At 44.1% G+C, this 27,679-nt stretch overlaps 1 protein-coding gene across 3 annotated transcripts; it reads left to right on the top strand.

The window, feature by feature from the left end:
* Positions 1-1,364: 1,364 nt before the first annotated feature.
* prr5a (proline rich 5a (renal)) lies at positions 1,365-27,438 on the top strand. 3 transcript variants are annotated; one of them, XM_034176716.1, is made up of 12 exons: positions 1,365-1,524; positions 2,949-2,953; positions 8,201-8,331; positions 12,982-13,107; positions 13,195-13,275; positions 23,038-23,086; positions 23,258-23,315; positions 23,403-23,494; positions 23,633-23,773; positions 25,860-25,968; positions 26,094-26,369; positions 27,098-27,438. In XM_034176716.1, the coding sequence occupies exons 3-12, from the start codon at positions 8,201-8,203 to the stop codon at positions 27,379-27,381; spliced, it is 1,347 nt and encodes a 448-aa protein (XP_034032607.1). In that variant the 5' UTR covers positions 1,365-1,524; positions 2,949-2,953; the 3' UTR covers positions 27,382-27,438. The 3 variants fall into 3 exon arrangements, with proteins under 3 accessions (XP_034032607.1, XP_034032605.1, XP_034032606.1); XM_034176714.1 differs by having other exon boundaries at positions 1,366-1,524; positions 25,860-25,995; XM_034176715.1 differs by lacking the exon at positions 2,949-2,953 and having other exon boundaries at positions 1,366-1,537; positions 25,860-25,995.
* The last annotated feature ends 241 nt before the right edge of the window (positions 27,439-27,679 follow it).

Here is a 27,679-nt window from a genome sequence, read left to right as displayed (position 1 = left end):
TTATGCTGCCTTCAAGGTAATCAGAAAATCAGCTGCTGCCCAGACAAAACAATATACACAGAACAACGTTCTAAATTTAATGGATGATTTTAGTGTCATTTTCATGGAGGATGGAAGTCACTTGTTCCTCATTCTGTCAGTGTGGGTTCAGCTTTGATGACTAGGTAATGTGGATTATCATTTATTGATCACAGAAATTTATCGAATTTATTTCATTTTATTTGTTTTGTTCATTGATGAATATCATTACATTTGCTTAATACTATCTTTGTGTAGTATCAGTGAGTTTGAAGGTTGAGGAGTTTGTGATTTCAGTGTCTTGCTGTAAGAGACTGATGCTCAGCAGCAAAAGAGGCTCAAATTCACTATTCCTTCAGTTAATGGACAACCTGCTATACCTATTATTATTATTATTATTATTATTATTATTATTATAATGACCTTTTACTTTCAAAGTTACTATATGCCTTGTCCAGTAAGAAAAAAAAAATATTATACAATGCAATTTTCCTTTTCTTGACTATTCTGTAATATTTCTTTGCATTTTTTTAAAATAAAAAATAATAATTGTGGGTGTGTTTTACGAGACTCTTTTATTTCCATCACGGTCTATAGGAATAGGAGATTATGCACAAAAAAGACAGATGGCAAAGCACCCCACTGTGCTAAACTACATAGATTGGGGTCAGTGCTGGAAGTGGTGCTTGGCCCTCCAGACCACAGTATCATACAGCTCTTCATTTCTATCTTGGCCAAGTCTTCTCACTCTTATGGGGGATCCTGGTTTTACAAAGTCAGCTGTGAGATACGTATAAACCTTCCAATTTTTGTGTGATTATTTTGTCCGTTTCTATCCATCTTATTTAAACTGTTCATCCTTGAGGGCTACAGTGGAAATTCTTGGACACTTTTTTGTGTTTTCCTTGATCACTCTTGATATTAGAAAATCCACTTCAGCTGAATGTTTGAAGGCAAATCTTAAATCTTTTCTACTGTAAATATTATGTAAGCTCACTGTAATTTTTTTCTACGTAAAGTGCTATGAATAAATTCATTAATACTTATTAATATCAATGTAATAAATAGTTTTTATATTTTATATGTCATTTTACTGCCAAAATAAAAAGTAGTCATTTGATTCTTCAACATCTCAGTACACATCAGGGGTTTGTAGACCAAACAAATACATTTCCATATAGACTGTATACTGTAAATAATATTTATACAAATTTCACGTGGACACAACCCTTTAAAAAAAACCCGCATTTTTCCATTTGCAAAATGAGTGTGTGCACGTGGAGCGCGTGGACGTGCGCCCCTCCACCTCCAGTTCGGCAGCGCGCGCGCTCGCGCCTCCAGGTTCATCTCGTCAAAACAAAGCGGCGGAGCTTCATGAATGAAGTGTCGCTCCGCAGCTTCACGTGCTGCACACTGATGCCCCGCGTGGGTGCGCCGGCTGGCGGCCGATGAGCACCGGACGGTAAATACCTCGATCCGTACTGAACGAGTGTTCGATCCCCGCGGGAGCGCAGGAACGGTAAGTGCACGCGCACAGGTAGAGTTTCACACTGTATCTCCGCGATGATAAACACACTGATGTTTACACAGATCATAATGCGCACAGGTTGGGAGGGGGAGACAAAAACCGTTCACGTACGTGCGGCAGGCTGCGGTTCTACCTGTCGGATAAACGGCGTCGGTTGCGTGCATGTCTGGTGTGGAAAAATAACGCGATGGTGGGATAGAGTGGAAACAGGAAAGTGGATCGTTGACGGTCTGAGAGACAGAAAGAGAGACAGAGACAGAGAGGAGGAGGCGAACAAAAGGAGAAATACCCAGACAGACGTGCGTGGCGTGTCGGGAAATGACACGATCACGGACTCTCCCTCTTACAGGACACGCCTCGTGACTGAAAGACGACTCGTGTTTTATCACTTCCATGCAGCTTGGCAGTGAAATGAAGCTTTTACTGTTGTGTGAAGCGGCATCTCAGACTGCCGTTCTGCGCTCTAACCAGCTGGTGGCGCTGCAGAAGGCCTGTGTGCAGTGTGTTTCTACGGGGAGACACCCAAACACACCGTGTGATGTCTTACTACAAAGGAAACATGGCTGCTGGGGAACATTTTCCAGGCGTAATTGAACACAGAAAGACATAAATCCATGTTTTTTTTTTCTTATGATTGCATCACGACTAAATGAAAAACATGGGAAATGAAAATCCAGACTTGTGGCGGTGCATATGCGTGCGCATGTTGCCTTTTAAAGGCTCCAAATACAGTATTCCACATTTAAACAAATGTGTCATCTCACCCACAAAGTACAAAACAGGTTTGGAACCTGTTAACATTCTGATACTGACTGAAGGAGCAGGTGTGCTCTAACGCCCAACACTGTTCGTGGTATTTAAGGAGCGCAACAGTCAGACGTGCCTTACAGAAGTGGGTTCACAAAGCGGGTACACTGCGCACAAGAATGCACATTGTGCATAACAGTGGCTCATTTTTGCTCAAATTTCACACCGTGTGAATAGCAAAAATGAGTTGGTTGCAGGACAATGTCAAATTATTGGTGTAATGCTTATAAATAATTATTCAGAATGGCTACTTCAAGGAACTGAGTAAATATATAATTAAACATTTAGTATATGAAGTCGTATTTCAATTTCAATTTATTAATTTATATAGCGCCAACTCACAACAAAGTCGCACCAAAGCGCTTCACACAATTAATAACAACACAAATTAATTTAAAATCAAAATTAAAAGCAAGAAAAGCACAATAAAAAGATAAAAACAAAGTAGAATAAAAAGAAATTACAAAGCAAACACAAAAACAAATTAAATTAATGATAAGACAGTCTAAAAAAGTGGGTCTTCAGTCTTGATTTGAAAGTCTCCACCGTGTCAGACTGCCTAATAACAGCAGGTAGATCGTTCCAAAGAGTCAGACCACGGTAGGAGAAGGCTCTACACCCCACAGACTTCTTGTTCATCCTCAGAACACACAGAAGTCCTGCGCCCTGCAAACGCAAGGGCCGCGCAGGTACGTAGGGCTTAACCAAATCCTCCAGGTAGGAAGGTGCCAGTCCGTGAACAATTTTGTAAATGAACAATAAAACTTTAAAATCCGATCTGGCAGAAACCGGTAGCCAATGAAGGGATGCCAGAATGGGAGTAATGTGGTCAAACCTTCTACTTTGTGTCAAAAGTCTGGCAGCAGCATTCTGTACCAATTGAAGTCCTCGAATGCTAGACATATGTTGCCTTTCTATTCGTTACATCACCTTTGACCTTGGGTGACCATGAAAGGTCAAGCTAATTTAGAATAGATATTTTGGGGAAATGGATATAAATACACCTGTGGGTAAAAAAATATACTTATTGTTACTACTAACATTAATATGAAGTCACATATCATCCTTCTATCGGTCACATAACCTTTGGTGACCTTGAAATGTAAAGCTCATTTTGAAAGGCTTTTTTTTTTTGAGAAAGTGGCTATAAATGCACATTTGGATACTACTGGACACTAGTATGCTGTCATATATCACCTTTATATTGGTCGGTGACCTTTGACCTTTGCAACCTTGACAGGTCAAGCTCATTTAGAATGGCTATTTCAATCAATCAATCAATCAATTTTTTTATATAGCGCCAAATCACAACAAACAGTTGCCCCAAGGCGCTTTATATTGTAAGGCAAGGCCATACAATAATTATGTAAAACCCCAGCGGTCAAAACGACCCCCTGTGAGCAAGCACTTGGCTACAGTGGGAAGGAAAAACTCCCTTTTAACAGGAAGAAACCTCCAGCAGAACCAGGCTCAGGGAGGGGCAGTCTTCTGCTGGGACTGGTTGGGGCTGAGGGAGAGAACCAGGAAAACGACATGCTGTGGAGGGGAGCAGAGATCGATCACTAATGATTAAATGCAGAGTGGTGCATACAGAGCAGAAAGAGAAAGAAACAGTGCATCATGGGAACCCCCCAGCAGTCTACGTCTGTAGCAGCATAACTAAGGGATGGTTCAGGGTCACCTGATCCAGCCCTAACTATAAGCTTTAGCAAAAAGGAAAGTTTTAAGCCTAATCTTAAAAGTAGAGAGGGTGTCTGTCTCCCTGATCTGAATTGGGAGCTGGTTCCACAGGAGAGGAGCCTGAAAGCTGAAGGCTCTGCCTCCCATTCTACTCTTACAAACCCTAGGAACTACAAGTAAGCCTGCAGTCTGAGAGCGAAGCGCTCTATTGGGGTGATATGGTACTACGAGGTCCCTAAGATAAGATGGGACCTGATTATTCAAAACCTTATAAGTAAGAAGAAGAATTTTAAATTCTATTCTAGAATTAACAGGAAGCCAATGAAGAGAGGCCAATATGGGTGAGGTATGCTCTCTCCTTCTAGTCCCCGTCAGTACTCTAGCTGCAGCATTTTGAATTAACTGAAGGCTTTTTAGGGAACTTTTAGGACAACCTGATAATAATGAATTACAATAGTCCAGCCTAGAGGAAATAAATGCATGAATTAGTTTTTCAGCATCACTCTGAGACAAGACCTTTCTGATTTTAGAGATATTGCGTAAATGCAAAAAAGCAGTCCTACATATTTGTTTAATATGCGCTTTGAATGACATATCCTGATCAAAAATGACTCCAAGATTTCTCACAGTATTACTAGAGGTCAGGGTAATGCCATCCAGAGTAAGGATCTGGTTAGACACCATGTTTCTAAGATTTGTGGGGCCAAGTACAATAACTTCAGTTTTATCTGAGTTTAAAAGCAGGAAATTAGAGGTCATCCATGTCTTTATGTCTGTAAGACAGTCCTGCAGTTTAGCTAATTGGTGTGTGTCCTCTGGCTTCATGGATAGATAAAGCTGGGTATCATCTGCGTAACAATGAAAATTTAAGCAATACCGTCTAATAATACTGCCTAAGGGAAGCATGTATAAAGTGAATAAAATTGGTCCTAGCACAGAACCTTGTGGAACTCCATAATTAACTTTAGTCTGTGAAGAAGATTCCCCATTTACATGAACAAATTGTAATCTATTAGACAAATATGATTCAAACCACCACAGCGCAGTGCCTTTAATACCTATGGCATGCTCTAATCTCTGTAATAAAATTTTATGGTCAACAGTATCAAAAGCAGCACTGAGGTCTAACAGAACAAGCACAGAGATGAGTCCACTGTCGGAGGCCATAAGAAGATCATTTGTAACCTTCACTAATGCTGTTTCTGTACTATGATGAATTCTAAAACCTGACTGAAACTCTTCAAATAGACCATTCCTCTGCAGATGATCAGTTAGCTGTTTTACAACTACCCTTTCAAGAATTTTTGAGAGAAAAGGAAGGTTGGAGATTGGCCTATAATTAGCTAAGATAGCTGGGTCAAGTGATGGCTTTTTAAGTAATGGTTTAATTACTGCCACCTTAAAAGCCTGTGGTACATAGCCAACTAACAAAGATAGATTGATCATATTTAAGATCGAAGCATTAAATAATGGTAGGGCTTCCTTGAGCAGCCTGGTAGGAATGGGGTCTAATAAACATGTTGATGGTTTGGATGAAGTAACTAATGAAAATAACTCAGACAGAACAATCGGAGAGAAAGAGTCTAACCAAATACCGGCATCACTGAAAGCAGCCAAAGATAACGATACGTCTTTGGGATGGTTATGAGTAATTTTTTCTCTAATAGTTAAAATTTTGTTAGCAAAGAAAGTCATGAAGTCATTACTAGTTAAAGTTAATGGAATACTCAGCTCAATAGAGCTCTGACTCTTTGTCAGCCTGGCTACAGTGCTGAAAAGAAACCTGGGGTTGTTCTTATTTTCTTCAATTAGTGATGAGTAGAAAGATGTCCTAGCTTTACGGAGGGCTTTTTTATAGAGCAACAGACTCTTTTTCCAGGCTAAGTGAAGATCTTCTAAATTAGTGAGACGCCATTTCCTCTCCAACTTACGGGTTATCTGCTTTAAGCTACGAGTTTGTGAGTTATACCATGGAGTCAGGCACTTCTGATTGAAAGCTCTCTTTTTTAGAGGAGCTACAGCATCCAAAGTTGTCTTCAATGAGGATGTAAAACTATGGACGAGATACTCTATCTCACTTACAGAGTTTAGGTAGCTACTCTGCACTGTGTTGGTATATGGCATTAGAGAACATAAAGAAGGAATCATATCCTTAAACCTAGTTACAGCGCTTTCTGAAAGACTTCTAGTGTAATGAAACTTATTCCCCACTGCTGGGTAGTCCATCAGAGTAAATGTAAATGTTATTAAGAAATGATCAGACAGAAGGGAGTTTTCAGGGAATACTGTTAAGTCTTCTATTTCCATACCATAAGTCAGAACAAGATCTAAGATATGATTAAAGTGGTGGGTGGACTCATTTACTTTTTGAGCAAAGCCAATAGAGTCTAATAATAGATTAAATGCAGTGTTGAGGCTGTCATTCTCAGCATCTGAGTGGATGTTAAAATCGCCCACTATAATTATCTTATCTGAGCTAAGCACTAAGTCAGACAAAAGGTCTGAAAATTCACAGAGAAACTCACAGTAACGACCAGGTGGACGATAGATAATAACAAATAAAACTGGTTTTTGGGACTTCCAATTTGGATGGACAAGACTCAGAGTCAAGCTTTCAAATGAATTAAAGCTCTGTCTGGGTTTTTGATTAATTAATAAGCTGGAATGGAAGATTGCTGCTAATCCTCCGCCTCGGCCCGTGCTACGAGCATTCTGACAGTTAGTGTGACTCGGGGGTGTTGACTCATTTAAACTAACATATTCATCCTGCTGTAACCAGGTTTCTGTAAGGCAGAATAAATCAATATGTTGATCAATTATTATATCATTTACCAACAGGGACTTAGAAGAGAGAGACCTAATGTTTAATAGACCACATTTAACTGTTTTAGTCTGTGGTGCAGTTGAAGGTGCTATATTATTTTTTCTTTTTGAATTTTTATGCTTAAATAGATTTTTGCTGGTTATTGGTAGTCTGGGAGCAGGCACCGTCTCTACGGGGATGGGGTAATGAGGGGATGGCAGGGGGAGAGAAGCTGCAGAGAGGTGTGTAAGACTACAACTCTGCTTCCTGGTCCCAACCCTGGATAGTCACGGTTTGGAGGATTTAAGAAAATTGGCCAGATTTCTAGAAATGAGAGCTGCTCCATCTAAAGTGGGATGGATGCCGTCTCTCCTAACAAGACCAGGTTTTCCCCAGAAGCTTTGCCAATTATCTATGAAGCCCACCTCATTTTTTTTTGAGGTGGGCTTTTGGGTTTTTGAGGAAATGGTTATGAATATGCCTGTAGTTATTATGAAAAACTAATATGAAGCAACATATCACCTTAATACTGGTCACATGACCTTTTGACCATAGTTGACCTTCAAAGGTCACATTCAAGGTCATAACTGTTTTAATTCAAATTGTTTGCGGCTCGTCTGGATTAAATGTGTTGGTGTTAGTGAGGTGGTTAAGTTTGAATTGATCAAATATCAAAGCCACACGGACTCATATATTTATGGAATCACAGAGAATTAATTTGCATGAATCAGTGTCAAAGGTGTCGCTGGTGCACTCGTATCACTTGGAAAAACTGGGAGACCCCCACCTAAAAAAAAAAAGCCAAATATGTGAAACATCTGCTCACATACTTGGTTTGTTTACAGTGTAATTGCAAACATTATGGATGGGTGGTGGAAAACTTCTGCTTCTGCTACAATAAAAACTGCACCAATCTGTTAAAAAAAGAAATAATTTTTGCATTTACTGCACATTTTAAGTTGATTATGACACAGTAATTGCATAAATTTTGTAAGAAATATATATGAAAATATGTAACATCTCTTTCTTAACTTGTTCCCCTCATATCAATGATGTTACAGTAAGTTTACAGCGGAACACTGATTTGCAAAACTCCCGTCATGTTGAAATAAACTGTCACTGACAGACTGAGGAAGCTCTGAGCGGGGCGGTGGGTGGGATTTCATGTGCATTATCTCTTCTCAACTTCACGTTGTTGACTCTTAAGTTCACTTTAATTTTACTGTTCGTTATTGGTTTCATCTTGTTACATGGATGTAGGTGCCTCAGACATTTTGATCAATCAGGCTGATTGATCACTTACCTTGTGTGGCGTTGTTGACATATTTCTTTCAGTGAATCGTTCTTGTGTCTTTTCCTCACAGATGCTTGATGGACTCCGACGGAGGCGGACCTCTCGGCCCTCTCCACGCCCTCTGTCACTCAACTTCACCACCTTCTCAGCCCCTCCCCCAAGCCCAGACATGGACAGTGGCGCCGAGCATCCAATCAGGAGGTATGCATCAGTTCCAGAAAATAACATTCCTGAATATTCAGCCTCCAGGACAATGCATGACAAATATTCAGAGGGATTCATAAAAATCTAAATCATCTGTTGTCCAATAATGATTTTCTAGCGGACTGAGTTCTGCTGCAAAAAGTGTTGATCTGATGATAACAATCTCGCAGTGAGGTGTTTGGTTATCTTTCATTGTGCTCCTCTGAGTTTATATAGATACATATACTCTCGCATACATATGATTGTGTGTTGATTCATATTAGTTTTCCACATTTCTGAGTGAGCAGGTGTCTGGTGGTGCCGTCCTGTCACCACATTTTCTGGACTGTGGGTTTGAACACTATTTTCTTGTTTATTGATTATCTACTTTCACCAACCCTCGTTGGAAATCTTTTTTATATTATTATTATTGTTGTTGTTTACTTTGTCGTAAATATTACAGGTGAGATGATTTATTACGGGACTAATTAGATGTGCAATAGAAAAATCATTTTTGGCTATTTTGACAATAATCATTTATAGTGATTTATTAAACAAAATTGCCCAACTTTAACTGGTTACAGCTTTTCAATTATGTTTGTTTTCATTATTGTAAATTGTATATGATTCAGTTTTGAACCCATAAAATATTTTTATTTTATTTTTTGCAAATTACTGCATTTAGGTAGCACTGTCATGGTCAAAGAACTTTACAGCGATGCCTCACATTCTCTCTCTCTCTCACTCTCACTCACACACACAGCCCTGTTCTCCTGGCTGCGTCCGACACATAACACCCTCTCAGAGAATCTCATCTTAAAAGAGGCATAAATGTTATTGTGTAACTCTGATTGAAGCCAGACAATTATGTTCTTCTTTTCTTTTTTGTAAATTTTTATTTATTTATTTATTTATTTATTGACAACTCAACAAAGAATTTAGTCTACAATGTTTCAGAATTGAAACAACCCATCATACTTTCCTAAAACTGAAGGGAGCATTTTCAAATTCCTTATTCTGTTCCTGGGCTTTGGAAAACCTTCGGCATGTATCCTGTAAAATGCAGTGAGTTGATATATATATACTCAACAAAAATATAAACGCAACACTTTTGGTTTTGCTCCCATTTTGTATGAGATGAACTCAAAGATCTAAAACTTTTCCCAATTACACAATATCACCATTTCCCTCAAATATTGTTCACAAACCAGTCTAAATCTGTGATAGTGAGCACTTCTCCTTTGCTGAGATAATCCATCCCACCTCACAGGTGTGCCATACCAAGATGCTGATTAGACACCATGATTAGTGCACAGGTGTGCCTTAGAATGCCCACAATAAAAGGCCACTCTGAAAGCTGCAGTTTTATCACAGCACAATGCCACAGATGTCGCAAGATTTGAGGGAGCGTGCAGTTGGCATGCTGACAGCAGGAATGTCAACCAGAGCTGTTGCTCGTGTATTGAATGTTCATTTCTCTACCATAAGCCGTCTCCAAAGGCGTTTCAGAGAATTTGGCAGTACATCCAACCAGCCTCACAAACGCAGACCACGTGTAACCACACCAGCCCAGGACCTCCATATCCAGCATGTTCACCTCCAAGATCGTCTGAGACCAGCCACTCGGACAGCTGCTGAAACAATTGGTTTGCATAACCAAAGAATTTCTGCACAAACTGTCAGAAACCGTCTCAGGGAAGCTCATCTGCATGCTCGTCGTCCTCATCGGGGTCTCGACCTGACTCCAGTTCGTCGTCGTAACCGACTTGAGTGGGCAAATGCTCACATTCGCTGGTGTTTGGCACGTTGGAGAGGTGTTCTCTTCACGGATGATGCAAAGGAGATGTGTTGCACTGCATGAGGCAAATGGTGGTCACACCAGATACTGACTGGTATCCCCCCCCCATGAAACAAAACTGCACCTTTCAGAGTGGCCTTTTATTGTGGACAGTCTAAGGCACACCTGTGCACTAATCATGGTGTCTAATCAGCATCTTGATATGGCACACCTGTGAGGTGGGATGGATTATCTCAGCAAAGGAGAAGTGCTCACTATTTAGACTGGTTTGTGAACAATATTTGAGGGAAATGGTGATATTGTGTATGTGGAAAAAGTTTTAGATCTTTGAGTTCATCTCATACAAAATGGGAGCAAAACCAAAAGTGTTGCGTTTATATTTTTGTTGAGTAGATGAATGAGTCCACCCTATCCTGTTTGTTAACACTTTTACTCAAAAAACATACATGCTATCATGTTGCAAGTCTCCAAATCAAAGGTTACACAATGAAAATAAGGCCTTTCTGTGTGGAGTTGCAACTCCACACTCCACTTTGCAACTAAAAATAAACAATGCAGGAACAGAAGCAACAAGATGACTCAGTCAGCAAAGAAGAATAGTGTAACGTATGCTTGTCCACAAGCTACTTTCATCTTAAATAATTTAATAGGAGCACCGGACATTTACAGGCGCGAACAGTCACAGACAGACACAGACAACGCAGCGAGTTACTGCATGCCCTTATATGGGCATGCAGTAACTGAACTGTCACATGAAACTGTCTTTAAACTGAAAACAACCAAATAGTAACACTATTCCTGATCAGTGCATCAAAAGACATACGGGCCAGGGATTCAACGAAACCAACAATCCCTTGAATTTCTTTATTAATAGCTTAAATTACGTGTTTTCTCCCACAGGACGGGAGAATACACTAAATCAATGCATCTCTATTATTGTGTGCTCAGTGTTTCGTGGGTATAGTCTTATAGGGTTTGAAAATAGATGGATGGATAATGAAAAGCAAATTAAACATTGGGTGACTCTGATGCACTAATCAGTACAAACAAAACAAAATAAGAAGTTTGTCTTGCTTATGTAATATATGGTACCAGAGACTTGTGTTCCACCTGTTGGAACACAGGTCTCTGGTACTGTTGGGAATTATAGAAATTAGGAGCTGGTCTGGTTGCATGTTACACTTAGCTTGAAATGATCTTTGTCTTGGTCTGGTGGCCACCAAGGCTACTGGTGCTTGTCTGACCAAACAGTCTAGAACAAAAAACAACTATTAAAAAGAAAGTGCAAATCAGCAGATCCTCAAGCTGTAAATAAGCTTCCATTTTCTTGTGCATGGAACGTTGAAGATCACACGAGTGTGCATCCATTCTCACACCTACAGTCAGTTTAGAGTCATCAGTTAAGGCATATTTATGCTTCATTTACATGTATGGATGTATCAGTGTGTTTCCAAAGGTGTAAATCATATACTTCCATATGTCCTTTATGTTGGCACAGATGTTTAGAAAAACATCCACTAGAGGGCACTGCAGAGAATCTTGAAAATTTGTGACGCCAAATATGGTGATGGTGGAAGAAGTTGCAATGTGCGACACAGTGTGCAAACTGTGCCAAACTCTAATATTTATATATTAATATTTTTTTTCTGGAAGGGCACTGTGTCTCAGCTGTGGAGCAACCTTACAATATGTATATATTTTTAATATTAAATGGGTTAGGGTGATGATTAGGATAATGGTTACTGTTTAATTTTTGTAAAATATATAAGATGTTTAAAAATTTGAACACAACTTCCACAACCAGCCCAAGGCTTTGCACATTTCTGGGTGTCTTGCACAGTAGCAGAATTCTGATATGGTCCAGGTCCAATTCTAGAATATTTCCAATTTGCAAACTGAACAGAAGATACATAAAACTCTCATCAACTACTGCGCTCTGCGATTAACACTCTTCTTCATGCGTTTTTACCTTAAGGTTGTATCTCACTCGACCTTTGGCAACACCCCCCCCCCACACACACACACACATACACACACACTTTTCCAGGGTTATTGCTCCATCTCGTCTATATCCCTAAGCATTCACATAATGGACACAAATGCAGATGAAATGGAAGCGAATATTAAGCATAAAAGTCAAACCTGCGTGCATTTGGAGGGATCTTGGAAAAAAAAAACTCAGCGCAGACATGGACACAACATGTGTGCTCCACACAGGCAGACAGTAGGTTGCAGGTTTGAACCCCATAGTGCAAACGGTTGTACCTCCCAGCTTTGTCACCAGCTGCAGTTGTGTAGAAGCAGCAGAACAGCAATATGCTCTTTATTGTGTTTTTTCCCTGTTTCCTCTCCATGTGTTTGTTGTCAACAAGCTGCACGGTTTCCTGCTTCGTGCACCTCACTGCTCTACGGTGACAGGCACAACAAAGTTCCAGCTGCTTGGGTCTACATATCCTGCAGCTCTCTCTCTGTGTTCTGCATAAATATTTGGTAGCATCAATGCGTGCATTGTCCTGAAATGGAGAGAGAAGGAGGAAGAGCATGCCCCATCAGTGCATGTGCTATTGTTTGCACTCTGCTTCGACACCGTGGGCCACCTCTCAGTTTCGGCTCCAACCATCGTGCTCTTAACAGGCTACCCCTGCTTCACCATACATCATTCTGTCCTACTTCTCTCTCCTCTGACACCAGTCGCTCTTTGTGTTGTCATTGTGTTTTCACGCTCTGCACTCTCACACTCACACTGCTTATGTTCTCTTCTGCCCTCCAGCTGTCTCCTTGTTTTTCTTCCCAGTGCCTTTCGGTGTCAGTTTGTGTCCCGGCTGTCTTCTCACGCTGCTTGTTTCCTGTTTCTCTCCCTTCCTTATGAGGACTCTGCACAGGCTGAAACTGATGAGCTCCCCCAGCCTCAGTGAGCTGGGGAAGAGTGAGAAAGGTTCACCAGAGGACCGGGGGGAGAAGCAGAAGAGAGCAGGCGCTAATGCCACCTGGAATAGGTACATATGACCCACTCAAACAAACAGTAATGCTGGAGAAAATGATGAGACTACAGTGACGACTGCTTGGCATGTTTGATGTTGCAGCATCCACAATGCTGTTATTGCCGTCTTCCAGAAGAAGGGTTTGCCAGATAATGAACTCTACATCCTCAATGAAGGCGTCCGGTAAGTATGTTTAGACTGCTGCAGAAAGTGTGTTATTCCTTATTTTAGACCGTCGTTTTGTGCTATAATTAGGACACACACAGGCTGGCCTGTGCATGCTGAGCGAATGTTTTCTTATGAATGAGTTGCATACGTGTGTGTTGGGGATGATGGTGGTGGTGTTGGGGGGGGGGGGGGGGGGGGGGTGCCTGGGAGTCATGTGGTCAAACCAGATATCACATTATCTTTTTTAAACCAGGCCCGTTCACATTGGTTTCTGTTACAGCTCAGGAAACCCATGAATGCACATCTTTCCTGCGTGAGACACAGTGATTGGCCTATAGTCTATGATATTAAGTGTGTTTTGACTATGAATAGATAAAACAAAACACATTTTCCCAGAATTGGAACAAAACCAGGCAACATCTTCCTACAGTGTCTGACCTGCTTCATTGCAAGCCGTCACATGAAGCAGGTTATTGTACTGGTTATACAGTCATGAGTTGATTATTTAAAAATTATTCCCAAAAGATAAAACTATTTCCCTTCTCTATTATGACACTATAAATTGAGGAAGTAATTTCAATTTATTTTCATTTATATTGCGTCAAATCACAACAGAGTTGCCTCAAGGTGCTTCACACAAGTAACGTCTAACCTTACTAACCCCTAGAGCAAGCACACAGGCAACAGTGGTAAGGAAAAACTCCCTCTGTTGATCTGAGGAAGAAACCTCAACCAGACCAGACTCAAAGGGGCGACCCTCTGCTTGGGCGATGCTACCAACACACTTGACAATACAGGAGTATTGCTTATTCCTGGATTCTGTAATGTGAAGCAGATGAATGTCTATAACACCCCCCCACACACACACACCAGATGTGACAGTAGTCCAACATACATTACTTCCTCAGCCAACGGCAGTACCCCTTTACAGCCGAGCAGACTGGGACAATGCAGATGAAGTGAAGAACAAGAAAAGGGGACTTTATTGTTGTTCCATATACATATTTAACCCGTCATAGTTAAAGTTAAACACAATCCAACCACTAGGAGCAGTGGGCTGCCACAGTCCAGCACCTCAGGACCAGCTCCAGATGTAGAGATGCTGCCTTGGTCAAGGCAGAGAAAGGAGAAGACCCTAATGAGCATGTTTTTGATGGTTGGAGGAACGCGGATAGCCCGGAGGAAACCAACGCAGACACAGGGGAGAACATGCAAACTCCACATAGAAAGTAACTGTGTGTGAGTGGAATCGAACCTGTGAGGCATGAGTGCTAACCACTGAGTCACCATGTCATGGCCAAATGTCTTGTCCAAGGACACAGACAGGTAGCTTCTGTGGGAATACAACCCCTGGCAAAAATTATGGAATCACCGGCCTCAGAGGATGTTCATTCAGTTGTTTAATTTTGTAGAAAAAAAGCAGATCACAGACATGACACAAAACTAAAGTCATTTCAAATGGCAACTTTCTGGCTTTAAGAAACACTATAAGAAATCAAGAAAAAAAGATTGTGGCAGTCAGTAACGGTTACTTTTTTAGACCAAGCAGAGGGAAAAAATATGGAATCACTCAATTCTGAGGAAAAAATGATGGAATCACCCTGTAAATTTTCATCCCCCAAATTAACACCTGCATCAAATCAGATCTGCTCATTGACATTGACCCTATGTGTCTTTTTGCAAGGAATGTTTTTGCAGTTTTTGCTCTATGGCAAGATGCATTATCATCTTGAAAAATGATTTCATCATCCCCAAACATCCTTTCAATTGTCCAAAATATCAACATAAACTTGTGCATTTATTGATGATGTAATGACAGCCATCTCCCCAGTGCCTTTACCTGACATGCAGCCCCATATCATCAATGACTGTGGAAATTTACATGTTCTCTTCAGGCAGTCATCTTTATAAATCTCATTGGAACGGCACCAAACAAAAGTTCCAGCATCATCACCTTGCCCAATGCAGATTCGAGATTCATCACTGAATATGACTTTCATCCAGTCATCCACAGTCCACAGTTGCTTTTCCTTAGCCCATTGTAACCTTTTTTTTTCTGTTTAGGTGTTAATGATGGCTTTCATTTAGCTTTTCTGTATGTAAATCCCATTTCCTTTATGCGGTTTCTTACAGTTCGGTCACAGACGTTGACTCCAGTTTCCTCCCATTCATTCCTCATTTGTTGTGTTGTACATTTTTCGATTTTTGAGACATATTGCTTTAAGTTTTCTGTCTTGACGCTTTGATGTCTTCCTTGGTCTACCAGTATGTTTGCCTTTAACAACCTTCCCATGTTTGTATTTGGTCCTGAGTTTAGACACAGCTGACTGTGAACAACCAACATCTTTTGCAACATTGCGTGATGATTTACTCTCTTTTAAGAGTTTGATAATCCTCTCCTTTGTTTCAATTGTCATCTCTCGTGTTGGAGCCATGATTCATGTCAGTCCACTTGGTGCAACAGCTCTCCAAGGTGTGTTCACTCCTTTTTAGATGCAGACTAACGAGCAGATCTGATATGATGCAGGTGTTAGTTTTGGGGATGAAAATTTACAGGGTGATTCCATAATTTTTCCTCAGAATTGAGTGATTCCATATTTTTTTCCTCTGCTTGGTCTAAAAAAGTAACCGTTATTGACTGCCACAATCTTTTTTTCTTGATTTCCTATAGTGTTTCTTAAAGCCAGAAAGTTGCCATTTGAAATGACTTTAGTTTTGTGTCATGTCTGTGATCTGCTTTTTTTCTACAAAATTAAACAACTGAATGAACATCCTCCGAGGCCGGTGATTCCATAATTTTTGCCAGGGGTTGTAGAACCACAGTCTTTTGGGTGGCAGTTCAACTCTATTACCACCACCTGGTTGGGTATAAGTTGATAGATAGGTATTCAACTGTGATTCTTTACATATGTGGTCAAAGGGCAAAGTAAGTATTTCTGGTCATGTTTAGGAAAAACGTTGAATTGGAGCAGATATAAAATAGGAGTTTCTGAGTCATTTGACCTGAAGATCTGCTCTCTGGACTCAGTGGATATTGAAATGTAAGTGGTGACTGATTTTGGTTTGTTTTCGACATTACTGTGGTTACACTTCTGTTTGTGGCAAAGCGTTCGATTTGAGCCTACAGAAAGCTGTGTCTTGTAAATAATTGTACACCACAATTAATATCATATGACTAGTAATTCTGTAGATAAGTTCAAGCCAGGGACCATTGTGCTAATGCATCAGGACATCCAACACACTACAAAACCGCCCCAGGTCTTCGATAACAACCACCCAAGTCGACCACCAGTCCATGCTCACTCCTTGAAAGTAACTATAGCTGCCACAAACGGGTGACATTTTGGCATCCCCTTGATCTTCTCCAGTTGCTGAGGTCCTCAACACTGAGGCACCTGCTGTTGTGTGGGCCGCCAGAAGAGGAGGTACTGCTGGCCCACCACCAGAGGGCGCCCTGTCTGGAGTGCGGGCTCCAGGCACCAGAGGGCGCAGCCGCCTCACAGGAGCAGCCAGGGTGACAGCTGTCACGCATCACCTGCAACAGCTGTTACCAATCATCTGATCGGCAGGAGTATATCAGCAGGACGACGTCTCCACCTCTTTGCCGTGATATCGTTCTACCTGGAAGGTAACGTACCTCAGCTGACTGATTGACAGTGCTATTTTTGTGACTTTGTGCGTTGTAGTGTGGACTACTTTTCCAACGAGAGGTGGAGGTAGTTTTTCCTGCCGTACGGATTCCTGGGTGCAAACGCGCCCTCCTTTAATTGCTTTTTGTTCCTCGCCAGCAGTACCAGGTCCGACACGCGGAGGCAGTGGCCACCTGGGAGTTCGGGACTTGGCGGCTCCAGTATTCCCGGGGTCTGGTGGCGGAGGAAATCGTGTGTGGTTCCGGTTCTGCTTTGGACAGGCGTCTCCTATCTTCGAGCCTGCCCACACGACACCTTTGTGAATTGACACCTGTCTATTGTTGTAATCTGTTGTATTTGTTGTGCACATTCACAACAGTAAAGTGTTGTTATTTGACCTACTCCATTGTCCATTCATTTGCGCCCCCTGTTGTGGGTCCGTGTACCTACACTTTCCCAACAGGATATCTCGGCCAGCGTCATGGATCCCGAGGGGCGTCAACCGGCTGTTGAACGGCCAATGGAAGAACAGGGCGCACAGGCGTCCGCAGGAGGAATGATCGGTGAGTAGCAGCGGATCCTCACCGCTTTCACAGCTCGGTTGGATTTAATGACCGAGCAGAACGTCCTCCTTAACCGCAGGGTGGAGGCTCTCGCCGCGCAGGTGGAAGCGCGCCCTCAGGGCGCTGCTGCGGCTCTCCCTCCTGTCGACCCTGTGCGTAACAGTGACGTTCCACAGGTCGTTCAACGACCCCCCCCACCTTCCCCGGAAGCATACATAAGTCCTCCAGAGCCGTACGGAGGTTGTGTGGAGACATGCGCGGACTTCCTTATGCAGTGTTCGCTCGTCTTCGCACAACGTCCTGTCATGTACGCAACTGATGCCAGCAAGATAGCTTATGTAATAAACCTGCTTCGCGGTGAGGCATGCGCTTGGGCTACAGCGCTCTGGGAGCAGAATTCACGGCTCCTTCAGACATATGATGGGTTTGTGAGGGAGTTCAGAACAGTGTTCGATCACCCAAATAGAGGAGAGACCGCTTCAGCCGTGCTGCTGTCAATGAGACAGGGGCGCCGGAGCACAGCTGCCTATGCAGTCGACTTCCGCATCGCGGCTGTGAGGTCCGGCTGGAATAGCACTGCCCTCCGCGCCGCCTTTGTAAACGGACTGTCATTGGTTCTAAAGGAGCACCTGGTGGCTAAGGACGAACCGCGGGATTTAGATGGGCTTATTGATCTCATCATACGATTAGACAATCGGTTAGAAGAACGCCGTCGGGAATGAGACGAAGGGCGTGGCCGGGCACGCGCCGTCCCTCTCCCTTCCGGTTCCAACCGCGTTCCGCCCTCCCCACACTCCACGGCCCCTGCGCTTCGTGTGGTTACAGCTCCCCCTGCTGACGAAGCTATGGACACGAGCAGGGCCACATTTAGGGCACCAGATAGACAGAGGAGGCTGGCCCGCGGAGCGTGTTTTGTTTGTGGCTTGATAGAGCATCAGGTAAGAGACTGCCCCGAGCGGTTAAACACCAACGCCCGCCCCTAGAAACTGGGCTAGGGGTGGGCCGAGACATTCACGTGGGACACACCCACATTGCCACACGACTCCCAGTTACAATCCTTTATGAGGATTTAACCCTGAAGGCCCCAGCACTGGTGGACACGGGCTCTGAAGGGAATCTGTTAGACAGCAGATGGGCCAGGGAGATAGGGTTCCCTCTGGTGGCGCTTACCTCGCCTGTGCAGGTGCGGGCACTAGATGGCTCCCTACTCCCTCCAATCACACATAAGACACCACCTGTAACTCTGGTGGTGTCAGGAAATCACCGGGAGGAGATCAAGTTTTTTGTGACTCCTGCTACCTCCCGTGTGATTTTAGGGTTCCCCTGGATGTTAAAACACAATCCCCGGATCGATTGGCCGTCTGGGGTAGTGGTTCAGTGGAGCGAGACCTGCCATCGGGTATGTTTAGGTTCCTCGGTTCCTCCCGGTTCCCAGGCTAAGGAGGAGGTCAGAGTCCCGCCCAATCTAGGGACGGTGCCGGTGGAGTACCACGACCTTGTAGATGTGTTCAGTAAGGATCTGGCGCTCACCCTTCCCCCCCACCGTCCGTACGATTGTGCCATTGATTTGGTTCCAGGCGGTGAGTTCCCGTCCAGCAGGCTGTACAACCTCTCACGACCTGAGCGCGAATCAATGGAGACCTACATCCGGGACTTTTTAGCCGCCGGGTTGATCCGGAATTCCACCTCCCCGATGGGTGCAGGTTTCTTTTTTGTGGGTAAAAAAGACAGCGGACTTCGTCCATGCATTGATTATAGGGGACTGAACGAAATCACGGTTCGTAATCGATACCCGTTGCCCCTGTTGGATTCAGTGTTCACGCCCCTGCATGGAGCCCGAATATTCACTAAGCTAGATCTTAGAAATGCGTATCACCTGGTTCGGATCCGGAAGGGAGACGAGTGGAAGACAGCATTTAACACCCCCTTAGGTCACTTTGAGTACCTGGTCATGCCGTTCGGCCTCACAAACGCCCCCGCGACGTTCCAAGCTTTGGTTAATGATGTCTTGCGGGATTTCCTGCACCGATTCGTCTTCGTATATCTAGACGATATACTCATCTTTTCTCCGGATCCTGAGACTCATGTCCGGCATGTACGTCAGGTCCTGCAGCGGTTGTTGGAGAACCGGCTGTTTGTGAAGGGCGAGAAGTGTGAGTTCCACCGCACATCTTTGTCCTTCCTGGGGTTTATCATCTCCCCCAACTCCGTCGCTCCTGATCCGGCCAAGGTTGCGGCGGTGAGAGACTGGCCCCAACCCACTAGCCGTAGGAAGCTGCAACAGTTCCTCGGCTTTGCTAATTTCTACAGGAGGTTCATTAAGGGCTACAGTCAGGTAGTTAGCCCCCTGACAGCCCTGACCTCACCAAAAGTCCCCTTCACCTGGTCGGATCGTTGCGATGCCGCGTTCAAGGAGTTGAAACGGCACTTCTCATCTGCACCCGTTCTGGTGCAGCCCAATCCTAGTCGCCAGTTAGTGGTTGAAGTGGACGCCTCGGACTCAGGGATAGGAGCTGTGCTTTCCCAGAGCGGGAAGACCGATAAGGTCCTTCACCCGTGTGCCTATTTTTCCCGCAGGTTGACCCCGGCCGAACGGAACTATGACGTCGGCAATCGAGAACTCCTTGCGGTGAAAGAGGCTCTTGAAGAGTGGAGACATCTGTTGGAGGGAACGTCCGTGCCATTCACGGTTTTCACTGACCACCGGAACCTGGAGTATATCAGGACCGCCAAGCGGCTGAACCCCAGGCAAGCCCGCTGGTCACTGTTCTTCGGCCGTTTTGACTTCCGGATCACCTACCGTCCCGGGACCAAAAACCAGAGATCGGATGCCTTGTCCCGGGTACATGAAGATGAAGTCAAAACGGAGTTGTCGGATCCACCGGAACCCATCATCCCGGAGTCCACTATCGTGGCCACCCTCACCTGGGACGTAGAGAGAACCGTCCGGGAGGCCCTGGCACGAAGCCCGGACCCCGGAACTGGGCCGAAGAACAGACTCTACGTCCCCACCAGAAGCTAGGGCTGCAGTCCTGGACTTCTGTCACGGCTCTAAGCTCTCCTGTCATCCAGGGGTGCGAAGAACCGTGGCAGTTGTCCGGCAGCGCTTCTGGTGGGCGTCCCTAGAGGCCGACGTCCGGGATTATATCCAGGCCTGCACCACCTGCGCCAGGGGCAAGGCTGACCATCGCAGGGCTTCGGGACTGCTCTAGCCGCTGCCCGTGCCCCATCGCCCCTGGTCCCACATCGGCCTGGATTTTGTCACGGGCCTCCCGCCGTCCCAGGGCAACACCACCATCCTCACGATAGTGGACCGATTCTCCAAGGTGGCCCACTTCGTGGCCCTCCCGAAGCTCCCGACGGCCCAGGAGACAGCGGACCTCCTGGTCCACCACGTCGTCCGGTTGCATGGGATCCCAACAGACATCGTCTCCGATCGCGGTCCCCAGTTCTCCTCGCAAGTCTGGAGGAGCTTCTGCCGGGAACTGGGGGCCACGGTGAGTCTCTCATCCGGGTATCATCCCCAGACCAACGGGCAAGCAGAACGGGCCAATCAGGAGGTGGAGCAGGCCCTGCGTTGCGTGACAGCCGCGCACCCGGCGGCCTGGAGTACCCATCTGGCCTGGATCGAGTATGCCCATAACAGCCAGGTGTCGTCAGCCACCGGCCTCTCCCCTTTCGAGGTGTGTCTGGGGTACCAACCTCCTTTGTTTCCGGTGGTTGAGGGAGAGGTCGGTGTGCCCTCGGTCCAGGCCCACCTACGGAAGTGCCGTCGGGTGTGGCGTGCCGCCCGTTCTGCCTTGCTCAGGGCCCGGATGAGGACGAAGGCCCATGCAGACCGTCGGCGGACCCCGGCCCCTACGTACCGGCCAGGGCAGGCAGTGTGGTTGTCTACTAAGGACATACCCCTTCAAGTGGACTCCCCTAAACTGCAGGACCGGTATATCGGTCCGTTCAAGATCATCAAGGTCATCAGTCCAGCCGCAGTGAGGCTTCAGCTTCCGGCCTCACTGCGGATCCATCCCGTTTTCCACGTGTCCCGGATCAAGCCCCATCACACCTCACCCCTCTGTACTCCCGGTCCGGCACCACCTCCTGCCCGGATCATCGATGGCGAGCCGGCTTGGACTGTGCGCCGGCTCTTAGATGTCCATAGGATGGGCCGGGGCTTCCAGTATTTGGTGGACTGGGAGGGGTACGGACCTGAAGAACGCTCCTGGGTGAAGAGGAGCTTCATCCTGGACCCGTCCCTCCTGGCCGATTTCTACCGCCGCCACCCGGACAAGCCTGGTCGGGCGCCAGGAGGCGCCCGTTGAGGGGGGGGGGCCTGTTGTGTGGGCCGCCAGAAGAGGAGGTACTGCTGGCCCACCACCAGAGGGCGCCCTGTCTGGAGTGCGGGCTCCAGGCAACCAGAGGGCGCAGCCGCCTCACAGGAGCAGCCAGGGTGACAGCTGTCACGCATCACCTGCAACAGCTGTTACCAATCATCTGATCGGCAGGAGTATATCAGCAGGACGACGTCTCCACCTCTTTGCCGAGATATCGTTCTACCTGGAAGGTAACATACCTCAGCTGACTGATTGACAGTGCTATTTTTGTGACTTTGTGCGTTGTAGTGTGGACTACTTTTCCAACGAGAGGTGGAGGTAGTTTTTCCTGCCGTATGGATTCCTGGGTGCAAACGCGCCCTCCTTTAATTGCTTTTTGTTCCTCGCCAGCAGTACCAGGTCCGACACGCGGAGGCAGTGGCCACCTGGGAGTTCGGGACTTGGCGGCTCCAGTATTCCCGGGGTCTGGTGGCGGAGGAAATCGTGTGTGGTTCCGGTTCTGCTTTGGACAGGCGTCTCCTATCTTCGAGCCTGCCCACACGACACCTTTGTGAATTGACACCTGTCTATTGTTGTAATCTGTTGTATTTGTTGTGCACATTCACAACAGTAAAGTGTTGTTATTTGACCTACTCCATTGTCCGTTCATTTGCGCCCCCTGTTGTGGGTCCGTGTACCTACACTTTCCCAACACCTGCATGCTGGATCATGTCCAGAGAAACGCACCATACGGCCATAGAGAATGTGAGGGAATGGAAGAGATACTCCTCATCTCATTCTCCCTAAGTGACTGGGCATTTGACACAAAGCCATTAGAGTTGTACCAAAGTATTCTCCAAAGAGACCTCGTACCAAAGACATTTCATCGACATGTTAAGTCCCTTTTTAGCATCTACATCTCACAGCCATACAGCGATAACGTATAACGTGAATGGTAATAAAACTGTATTTATATGGAGCTTTTCCGTCTGGTGCAGACAGTTACACTGCCTAGCACTTGCCTCACATTCACCCGTTCATATGCATGTCACACACTGATTGTAGAGTGGTGCTTCTCCCCCCACTACCACACACACACACTTTTTGAATTCATCCTTTTTTAAGTTGGTCCATCATTGAATTAGTCAGTAGGTGGGTTGCACACGATCTGCGCTGACACATTTAATTATAGGTACTGTACTGTATGAATGGACGTTGTTTTATATTGTCTTGTTTGAGTCATAAAGTGAAGCAGATGCCACATATTTGTGTTCACAGGCATCTTTTGAAGACTGAGCTGGGGTCTTTCTTCACAGAATACCTTCAGGTGAATGAGCTTTAATATTGAATGAAATAGGGTAAGGATGAGCACATTGCTGCAGAAAACATCTTTTGCAGAGACATAAAACTTACTGATATATCACACACATTCTTTGGTGATAGCCAGCTGTACAGTGGCGGTTGATATTTAACAGCATCTACTCACTGTGTCTCACAGAACCAGCTGTTGACCAAAGGAATGGTCATACTACGAGACAAAATAAGGTTCTATGAAGGTACATCTGGTGTTATGCACGTATATTCTGTCGTGGTTAGTGTTGATGAATAAGTCTGGTGTCTTTGGTCTTTATTTCTGGATTTAGGTCAGAAGTTACTTGATTCACTGGCAGAGACCTGGGACTACTTCTTCTGTGATGTTCTGTCTATGCTACAGGCCATCTTCTATCCAGTTCAGGTAGCATCCATCACCAAACACTTGCTCGGGTTGGGTTTTTGGTTACTTTTCCCATTGGGATCAACAACCTCAAATATATGGTCTTAATAAGAAGAAGACATCACTTGCTAACTTCAACTATTTTGTGTGTTTGTTCAGGGTAAGGAGCCCTCTGTTCGCCAGCTCGCCCTGCTTCATTTCAGGAATACTATCGTCCTGAGTGTAAAGTTAGACGACGCCCTGTCTCGACCACGGGCCCGTGTGCCCCCATCTGTTACACAAATGCTGCTCATTCTGCAGGTAGGCCTGCGAGCACATGGGCTGAATTGATGACGTGTCTTCTGACTCACAATGTTTACTTTATTTTCACTTGTTCACTTCATTCTTTTATCCCAAAGCAGTTTCTGGCATTTTTTTCTTCCTGTTCTAGTTTTACTCACTGTGGGTTTGTTTTTCACTCCACCTGCAAGTCCTGCACCTCCATAGAAACAGCACAGACATGGCAAAAAACTGTCCCTCTCAAAATAAGACAAATAATCCAAAATCTAGCCAAACTGTCTTGTATTAAGCAAAAAAAATCTGCCAATGAGGTAAGAAAAATTTACTTTGTTAAAATTCTCAAAACAAGCTAAATGTCTAGGCACTGAATAATCCAAATGTGCCTTAAAACTAGACAGAATTCTTATTTTAAGATTAGCCTCTGTCTTAAAATAAGGAAAACAATCTTGTTCCTTTGCTTGGATGACTTGAAGTTCATTGCCTTTCCTTGTTACTGGTCAAATACAGTTTGATATTAGCTGGAAAATCTTATTAAGAAAAAGTGAGATATATTTTCCCAAAATAAGACATATAATAAGTCAAATTTTCTTTAAACAAGCCTTTTTTACTTTCTTAGATATCAGTTTTTGCAGTGGACATGGATAGAATTAGATATAACTCAAAAATGTCTTTGGTGTGCTATAAAGACAGTTCCAATGCCATAAATCATCAAAGAAGAAAAAGAACATTTTAAAATTTATTTTACAAAAAAATTTAAAAAGATGGAATCTACAGATACAACATATTTTTACGTGCTCTAAAATGTTACAGATATTGGGAAAAAATGGGGACACCACATTCTGTACATGTTTACTGTCAGTATGTTTCTTTTTCTGTACTTCTTTCTCTGTCATCATAACTTTCCATTCTTGTCATGCTGTGCTCTTTCCCCCAGCGTGAAGACCATGTGACTGTTCCTGAGTCACTCAGAGTTTACAGTTGCACTGAGGAAAGGATCTTTTTTTTTTTTTTTTTTTTTTACAGAATCTGGATTAAGAAAACCATTTATTTTTGGTGAATTTTTAAATCCAGATGTGTATAATATTATGATGTTTTTAAAATGCTACTGTATTAAACATAGAGTTGATTCATTTTCATGATGGAAGTACACAATTCACAGCTAGTTCAAGGGTCATTGAAACTGTAAAAGTCTAACTGTTTTTACAGTTTATGGCTATGATATAATTGTTTTGGCAAATTCATTTATTTTTTTAAATCAGATTCTAAAGAAGCAAACAGTTTAATTTTAGTCAATTTTAAAATGAGATTTGGATAAAATTTATATTGATTAAATGTCACTTTGTTAAGCGTAGATTTGGTTAGTTTTCCTCATGGAAGCATTCTGTTCACACAGTTTAAAGATCACTGATAATTTTAAAATGTGTTTTTTACAGTTTGTGGCTACAATAAATAAATGTCTGTAATTTTTTTAGATTAGATTAGAGATTAGATTAGATTAGACAGAACTGTATTAATCCCTTGGGAAGACTCCCTCAGGGAAATTGAGGTTCCAGCAGCACTGTATAGCAGCACACAGGGTAAAAAGCACACATAGCATCAAAAGTGAAAGTAAAAAAAACAAAAAATAAACAATTTGCAAATCTAAATCTAAATACCATACATACTGATCTCTGCTGGTTTCCTGGTTTACTGGCTACTCCTCTTCCTATCCTTCCCCTTTAAATGCACCTTTCAAACCTGCCAGCAGCATGTGGGCTTTAGAGGGTTAAAGCATTATCTTAGGGAAATGTTCAGATTATAAAATTTTAGAGAGTCTGTTGAGTCAACGTCCGTGAGTAGAGAACATACATACACTGACATCAAATCCCTACAGCTGCGGGGGCTGTAAACATCCGGTGCTGCACTAGCCGAGAAGCTATCAACTAACTAGAATCCCTGCTAACTAGTAGAAGTGATTACATCAGCAAAGAGGAGAGAATGTTTTCGTTTAGCAGTGTTTGTTATTCAGCCACAATGCTCAACACACCATAACAGATGTAGTTCAGAACAAAAGTCACCTGCAGTTGTGATTAAAGGTTTAAATTCATACTCTCTCATCTGTTCATAGGGGGTCCACGAGCCTCGCGGTGTGAATGAGGAGTACCTTCGGTTGGAGTCCCTGGTTCAGAAGGTGGTCACCCCTTACTTGGGTACCCACGGGCTTTACTCTGGAGATGGTACTGATGCCAATTGTTGTATTCTGGGTATGACCATGTGTGCATAAACACCAAAGCAGTTGACTGAGGACTAATGCTTTGGCTTAAAGGGTAAAACACTTTTGTCACCATCATGTGTCTCTCAGATAAGCGCTTACAGTGGTGTTGGCCCAAACCTTCAGATCAGCCCTCAAAAAACCCGGTAGTTCGATCTAAAAGCTACAACATCCCACTGCTGCTGACCCCAGTGGCTGAATATGACCCGGATGCAAGTTTGCTTAACAGTGGAGGAATTCGACGCCACTCCGCCTGTGAGATCATATCATGTCTGGAGGAACAGGGTCTAGCGTACGCTGACTTGGCCTCAGGGTCTGAATTGTCCAATTCATCCAACAGGCTGTGTGTGGGCTCCCATTTTAAAGGTACACAGTTGATTTTGCTTTTTATGTCCCATCACTATGTGCACAGTATGTGGATACATTCTTGTGAGCAGCTGAGTTCATTAACAATACACAATACTGACCTGATACTAACAGCACAGGTGAGCTTATTAAGTCTTAGGAGTGGTTGGTGAATACACACTTATTGACCACTTCATTCACTATACCTCTTCAACTGCTTATTAAAACAAATATCTAATCATTTAAAAATGTTTGGCTGTGCTGGTATCTGCAGGACAATGAAGGTCTGACTCCTTAGGGTCATGGTGTGTCCTGTCTTATATGGTTGAGAGACTTGGATGGTAACCAGAGATCTAAAGTAATGTCTAAATGTCTTTGGTACTAGAACTCTTCACAGAATCATTGGGTACTGCTGGAATGAGTTTCAAACAAGCCTTTGCTTTGGGAGACTCAAGTGAGAAGTATCGCTTGCACTGTGAGGGAACATTGGCCTTTACATTTTGGCCATGTGGCGTGTTTCTCTGGGTATGATTAGTACGCTGGTGCCTCAGTGTTGAGGACCCCAGTAGCTGGAGAACAGCCAACATTTCACTTGGCTGCAACAGATAGATGGGTCCTTTTAAGAGGTGGGGATGGATGTTTGTTTGCCTGGATGTGCTATGCAGGATCCATAGTGTGGTGGATGCAGCAATGCACGACACCAGCCCATGCTCCCAGACGTGAATAATTCACTAATGTCTCATTCACAGGTATTGTACAAGCAGGACCCAGTGCCATGGACTTACCTCTTTCATCACCATCCATCCTTCATTCCTCAGGAGCCCTACACGGAACTGAGGCCACAACAACAATGACTGACCTAAGTAAAGGCATATCTTCCACACCACCCAGTGAATCTTCCAGCCCTGAAACCATAATTGGACAAATTGTAGACTCTGTGGACTCAGATTCTGATGGGATATTTATTGATTTCCCACCCCGCTCATCAGAAGCAATGGGGTACAGCCTTGAGAGCAGGCAGAGCACTGTGTAGCTGTGGTTGCCTTTGGCGACACGGCCCCCAATGCATACTGTGATATTCTTCCTCAAAGATAAAAGTCCTGCCGGTACTACTAACCTTCTTCACCATAATACACTATGATTGCATGGAAAGTCCATTCACAGTTTGGTGAACATTTCATGACTCTAAAATGTCATTTTCTTGTAACATCCATCCATTCGTCCCCTTAATCCTTACCACCAAAGGTACGTAAGGTAGCCCAGATGTCCCTTTGACTAATTACAGTTCTGACTAGCATTAGTGGCTCCTAAGATGTTTAAATACAGATTTT

The sequence above is a fragment of the Thalassophryne amazonica genome, chromosome 8 (genome assembly GCF_902500255.1).
Source record: "Thalassophryne amazonica chromosome 8, fThaAma1.1, whole genome shotgun sequence".
Lineage (NCBI taxonomy): Eukaryota > Metazoa > Chordata > Actinopteri > Batrachoidiformes > Batrachoididae > Thalassophryne > Thalassophryne amazonica.
This window is presented reverse-complemented; position numbering and strand designations above follow the sequence as displayed.

Excerpts from the sequence above, each read along its gene's own strand:
- prr5a (XM_034176714.1), top strand. The coding sequence starts at position 8,201 with ATGCTTGATGGACTCCGACGGAGGCGGACCTCTCGGCCCTCTCCACGC. Across the intron at positions 23,495-23,632 it reads CCATCTTCTATCCAGTTCAG|GGTAAGGAGCCCTCTGTTCG; the intron begins GTAGCATCCATC and ends GTGTTTGTTCAG. Across the intron at positions 26,370-27,097 it reads TGTGGGCTCCCATTTTAAAG|GTATTGTACAAGCAGGACCC; the intron begins GTACACAGTTGA and ends TCTCATTCACAG.